The following is a 6,334-nucleotide window of genomic DNA, read 5'->3' on the forward strand; positions in this document are numbered from 1 at the left end:
CAAGTAATCCAAAGTAATCAGATTACGTTACTCACTTTAAGTAATTTAATGGATTATGTTACAAACTACATTTTGGGGTGTGTAATCTGTAATCTGTAGGGGATTACATTTTAAAAGTCACCTTCCCAACACTGTAAATCAGACATTTACTCTTTAAGTTCTTCAAGACTTGAGAAGTACTTTTCCCAAATAATTTTTTACTTTGACTTGAGTCATTTCCTTTGTACTTCTACTGGAGTAACATGTAAAGTAAATAACGTCTTTTACTCGAGTAGTTTTGTGTCATCCACAGCTCTGTCTGTTCCTCGTGTTTGCTCAGTTTTCCTCAACAAAAGTCGAGTTTTCAGAAGAAAATCTCTGAAGTGAAAAGTTCTTGTAGAAAAGCGCAGTATTTGAGACGAGGACAGTGACGGACTGAAGGTCTGACCCACTCACGTTGCTGTTGCTACGGTAACAGTTCTGGAGTTACTCACCTGTCGCCGCGTCCAACCAACAAGCACCTGTAAAACTAAATAAAATAATAAAACTAAAATGTGTCAAATAAAATAAAAAGTATATAAATAAAAATAAAAACACACAAAACCAGTAAAGAGCAGACAGGTGAGTTTCCCTCTGCACCTGAAAGTCTCAACATGAAACATAAAAGTGATGAATGTTTGAGGAGGAACACAGACGACGGACGTTTGTCCCACAGACACAAGAAAAGAAAAGCAGAACAAAAAAAGCAGAAGATTCACAGAGTCTGCGGAGGATAAACTTGTGAGAGGAACAAACACAACAGAGGATCTTTGGAGCACAGATCGTCTGAACTCGTGATCAGAGTGAGAGCTCCTCGTGCGGAGATGATCTGTGACCTGTGGACCCTTTTTACTTTCACTTTCCAAAGCCCCCGAGCCGAGACTGTGAGCGCGAGCTGCCCCTGGTGAGTCTCTGTGTGTTTGTGTGTTTTGTTTGTGTGTTTGTGTGTTTTGTTTGTGTGTCTAGTGCTGAAAGTTTGTGTCACATTTCACTTTTTCAAACGTGTTTTTCGCGCGTGAACGTGACGCGTCTCTGCGCTCTGATGCACTTTGAATGACGCACTTTCACCTCCACAAACTTCAGACACGATCACAGACTGGGTCAGTTTTGACCCTGAACACAAACACAAACACAAACACAAACGTGTTCCGAGTTTTTATTCAGTGTTAAACGGTTTTTGTCTCGGACTCTGGGGAGAGTCGCGCTCGTGCCTCGGGTCGGATGGGCGCAGTATCCGCTCGTGCTTGGGGGTGAACATTCTGTTCTGAGCCTCGTGCGTCGTGACGCAGTAAAGGCGCCAGTTCGTAGCTCTTGAGTTTTGTCGGTTTATCTTCCGTGATGTTCGTGGAAACGCGGCATTTTGTTTCGTGACTCGCTCCGTTCACTTCACACCAAACTCTGACACGCGCACGCTCCGCGGCTCATTCAACAGTGCGTAAGAAAAAAGTAAGAAAAATATATAAAAATATATTTCTACTCAGTGACAAAAACGAAGATAATTTGAGGTGAACATGACAAACAACATGGTGGTTGTTCTTCCTCCTCAGGTTTTCCACACGCCTGGAGCCTCACAGTTCTTCAGTGTCTTTCAGTGTTGTTCTGTTCTGTTCTGTTCTGTTCTGGACTCAGATGTTCTGTTCTGGACTCAGATGTTCTGTTCTGGACTCAGATGTTCTGTTGTTTTTCCTGTTTTCTGCTGTAGTTTCTCCTTCCAGACCTTCTCCAGCTCCAGCAGGTTTTGGATGAAGCCTCCACAGGGTCAGGAGCTTCATGTGTGTCGGTGTCTCGTCCTTTGGTCAGTGCTTCCTGCTGGGATCTGATGACTGAAGGAGTCGAGTCGTTCATGTCCTGGACCTTGTTGTTCCACTGAGCTTCTTCTCAGGACTCGTGTCAATCTGCAGGTATTTGACCGTGATCCAGGTGTCGTTCGTTCATTTGTTTTTCGATATAAAACCAAAAATAAGAAAATGAAAAAAACAAATATTTTCTTCATTTTTTGTCTCCAAAACCAAAATGAAAAAAAAAACAAAAAACAAACAGATAAAGATTCGTTTTTTAGTTTTCAGTTTTATGTTTAAATGAAAAATGGAAAAAACAGATAAAGGATTAAACCAGGACTAAACCAGGACTAAACCAGGACTAAACCAGGACTAAACCAGGACTAAACCAGGACTAAACCAGGACTAAACCAGGACTAAACCAGGACTAAACCAGGTCTAAAACCAGGACTAAACCAGGACTAAACCAGGACTAAACCAAACTAAACCAGGACTAAACCAGGACTAAACCAGGATTAAACCAGGATTAAACCAGGAACTAAAACTAAACCAGGACTAAACCAGGACTAAACCAGGTCTAAACCAGGATTAAACCAGAACTAAACCAGGACTAAACCAAGTCTAAAACCAGGACTAAACCAGGTCTAAACCAGGACTAAACCAGGTCTAAACCAGGACTAAACCAGGTCTAAACCAGGACTAAACCAAGTCTAAAACCAGGACTAAACCAAGTCTAAAACCAGGACTAAACCAGGATTAAACCAGAACTAAACCAGGACTAAACCAGGTCTAAACCAGGATTAAACCAGGACTAAACCAGGACTAAAACCAGGTCTAAACCAGGACTAAACCAGGACTAAACCAGGACTAAACCAAGTCTAAAACAGGACTAAACCAGGACTAAACCAGGTCTAAAACCAGGACTAAACCAGGACTAAACCAGGTCTAAACCAGGTCTAAACCAGGACTAAACCAGGACTAAACCAGGACTAAACCAGGTCTAAACCAGGACTAAACCAGGACTAAACCCTAAACCAGGACTAAACCAGGACTAAACCAGTCTAAAACCAGGACTAAACCAAGTCTAAAACCAGGACTAAACCAGGATTAAACCAGAACTAAACCAGGACTAAACCAGGTCTAAAACTAAACCAGAACTAAACCAGGACTAAACCAGGACTAAACAGGACTAAACCAGGTCTAAACCAGGACTAAACCAGGTCTAAACCAGGACTAAACCAGGTCTAAACCAGGACTAAACCAAGTCTAAAACCAGGACTAAACCAGGTCTAAACCAGGTCTAAACCAGGACTAAACCAAGTCTAAAACCAGGACTAAACCAGGTCTAAACCAGGTCTAAACCAGGACTAAACCAGGTCTAAACCAGGACTAAACCAGGTCTAAACCAGGACTAAACTAGGTCTAAACCAGGACTAAACCAAGTCTAAAACCAGGACTAAACCAGGTCTAAACCAGGACTAAACCAGGACTAAACCAGGACTAAACCAGAACTAAACCAGGTCTAAACCAGGACTAAACCAAGTCTAAAACCAGGACTAAACCAGGTCTAAACCAGGACTAAACCAGGACTAAACCAGGTCTAAACCAGGACTAAACCAGGACTAAACCAGGACTAAACCAGGTCTAAACCAGGACTAAACCAAGTCTAAAACCAGGACTAAACCAGGTCTAAACCAGGTCTAAACCAGGACTAAACCAGGTCTAAACCAGGACTAAACCAGGTCTAAACCAGGATTAAACCAGAACTAAACCAGGACTAAACCAGGTCTAAACCAGAACTAAACCAGGACTAAACCAGGACTAAACCAGGTCTAAACCAGGACTAAACCAGGTCTAAACCAGGACTAAACCAGGACTAAACCAGGACTAAACCAGGTCCAGGACCAGACTGGGACTGAAAACTGTTCAGTCCTGGTTCAGTCCATTATCCATTTTTTTTTTTTTTTTTTTTTTTTTTTTTCATTTTTCATTTAAACACAAAATAGAAAACTGAATAATCGAATCTTTATCTGTTTTTTTTTTTCATTTTGGTTTTGGAGACAAATAATAAAGAAAAATGTTGTTTTTTTAATGTTCTTATTTTTGGTTTTGTACTGACACAGATCGGTCGCTGTCAGTGGACAGTGAAATGTGACGGAGCAGATCTGTGTCCAGACACAGATCTGCTCCGTCACATTTAACCACAGCTGAATGTGTTTCATTTCAGGAGAATGGACAAGAGACCAGAACCAAACCAGGACTCTAACAGGTCTGAAGCAGGACCAAAACCAGGACTCTAACAGGTCTGAAGCAGGACCAAACCAGGACTCTAACAGGTCTAAAGCAGGTCCTGGTCCCAGCGGAGTCTCTCTGAGCAGTGACAGGTCCAGAGGTTTGGGCATCAACTTTAAAAAAGACCAAAGTGGAGCCTCTGCACAGCTCAGGTCAGTGTCACACAGCTCAGGTCAGTGTCACACAGCTCAGGTCACACAGCTCAGGTCACACAGCTCAGGTCAGTGTCACACAGCTCAGGTCAGTGTCACACAGCTCAGGTCACACAGCTCAGGTCAGTGTCACACAGCTCAGGTCAGTGTCACACAGCTCAGGTCAGTGTCACACAGTCAGGTCAGTGTCACACAGCTCAGGTCAGTGTCACACAGCTCAGGTCACACAGCTCAGGTCAGTGTCACACAGCTCAGGTCACACAGCTCAGGTCAGTGTCACACAGCTCAGGTCAGGTCACACAGCTCAGGTCAGGTCACACAGCTCAGGTCAGTGTCACACAGCTCAGGTCAGTGTCACACAGCTCAGCTCAGGTCACACAGCTCAGGTCAGTGTCACACAGCTCAGGTCAGTGTCACACAGCTCAGGTCACACAGCTCAGGTCAGTGTCACACAGCTCAGGTCAGTGTCACACAGCTCAGGTCAGTGTCACACAGCTCAGGTCACACAGCTCAGGTCAGTGTCACACAGCTCAGGTCACACAGCTCAGGTCAGTGTCACACAGCTCAGGTCAGTGTCACACAGCTCAGGTCAGTGTCACACAGCTCAGGTCAGTGTCACACAGCTCAGGTCACACAGCTCAGGTCAGGTCACACAGCTCAGCTCAGGTCACACAGCTCAGGTCAGTGTCACACAGCTCAGGTCACACAGCTCAGGTCAGTGTCACACAGCTCAGGTCACACAGCTCAGGTCACACAGCTCAGGTCAGGTCACACAGCTCAGCTCAGGTCACACAGCTCAGGTCAGTGTCACTATTAAAGGTTTTCATAAAGTCGGTCTCTCGAGTTAAAGGGCCTGTTCCATCAAAGGTCTTTAACAAGTCGACTCAGCCTGAAATCCTGAACTGGAACTAAGTCCAGATCAAGACTCAAGTCGATCCACGACACAAAGAAACCTGAGTCTGAATATAGAGCTGTGAAAAAAATATTTGCACTTTTCCTAATTTCTTACTTTTCTGCAGGTGTGTCAGGGCTGCTGAAGTGTTTTTGACAGGGGGAGTTGTGAAAAAGTTTTTCTTTTTTGAAATCCTCAGCCTATAGACTCAGACCACCAGTAGAGCGCCTTGTAAAATCAGCACATTCTCGAGTCGTTCCTTTAATTTTAACAACAGAGACATAAAGACTCAGGGCTTCAGCTGCAGCTTTATCAGATCCTGGTTGAAGCGGGGAGCGGTGTGAGGAGCCTCGGCCTGAGAAGAACTTTCCCCGGGAAGAACCAAGTGCAGAGGACGGACGGACCCTCAGAACAACATAGAACCAACCAAACTAGATTCACACTTCTGTCCGGACGCTGCACCACCTCAGAACCAGTGGCAGTCGAGCGCGGAGGAACCAGAGCACAGATGACGACACGGAACCTTGAGCATATTACATGTTGATTTTTATTTTTACGATTCTGACAATTCACTGAACACACCACACTTGCCCTCAGTCTGCTCCACTCACCTGATGTTCAGACACAACACACCTCCTGTTTAGAACTCCACACCCCACACCTGCACCAGCGCTGAGACTGGGGGCAAGATACAGCCCAAAAAGTAAAAAAAACCAAACAAACAAAAAAACCCACCTAATTTTCTTGTATTAAATTGAGTCAAAATCCTGTAGAAATGTGTTTTAAGAATAATTTTTTCACTGAATCTTCACCACTTGTGTTCTTTACATCTGGAATTTACTGGCAGCTCACCAACTCACTGAGAATTTCAAGAAATTACTATTTTTTCTAAATTTTCTGTCAAAAAATGTGTGTTACATACACTAAAATGGCCACAATTTTTTTTCGTGATATTTCTAGAAGAGAAGACCCTCCAATTGTTGGTCCTTAGGGTCAAAGTTACCAAAAAAAAAAACCCAAAAAACCACACACAAATAAAAAGTATGGCAGAGCATGTCAGGTTCAACCCATTTTATTGAGTTTTTGAGACTTTGGCTCCCTGATAATAGCCAAGAACTGCTGCACCTGCTAATGCTGCTGCTACAACTACTGCTCCTGCCACAGCCACAGTCAGACTCATGTCTCCAGTGGAAGGAGCTAAT

The 6,334-nt window shown here is 43.9% G+C and overlaps 1 protein-coding gene across 1 annotated transcript in view; it reads left to right on the forward strand.

The window, feature by feature from the left end:
* The first annotated feature begins 988 nt into the window (after positions 1-988).
* The window catches only part of LOC129410937 (protein NLRC3-like), a 15,416-nt gene continuing 10,070 nt past the window's right edge, over positions 989-6,334 (forward strand). Inside the window, 4 exon segments of the mRNA XM_055160040.1 lie at positions 989-1,464; positions 1,721-1,919; positions 4,024-4,065; positions 4,100-4,240. Of these exon segments, the coding sequence (XP_055016015.1) occupies positions 4,028-4,065; positions 4,100-4,240 (179 nt within the window). The 5' untranslated portion in view covers positions 989-1,464; positions 1,721-1,919; positions 4,024-4,027.

The sequence above is a fragment of the Boleophthalmus pectinirostris genome, unplaced genomic scaffold (assembly GCF_026225935.1).
Source record: "Boleophthalmus pectinirostris isolate CB_2022bp ecotype Guang Dong unplaced genomic scaffold, ASM2622593v1 HiC_scaffold_2826, whole genome shotgun sequence".
Taxonomy (NCBI): Eukaryota; Metazoa; Chordata; class Actinopteri; order Gobiiformes; family Gobiidae; genus Boleophthalmus; species Boleophthalmus pectinirostris.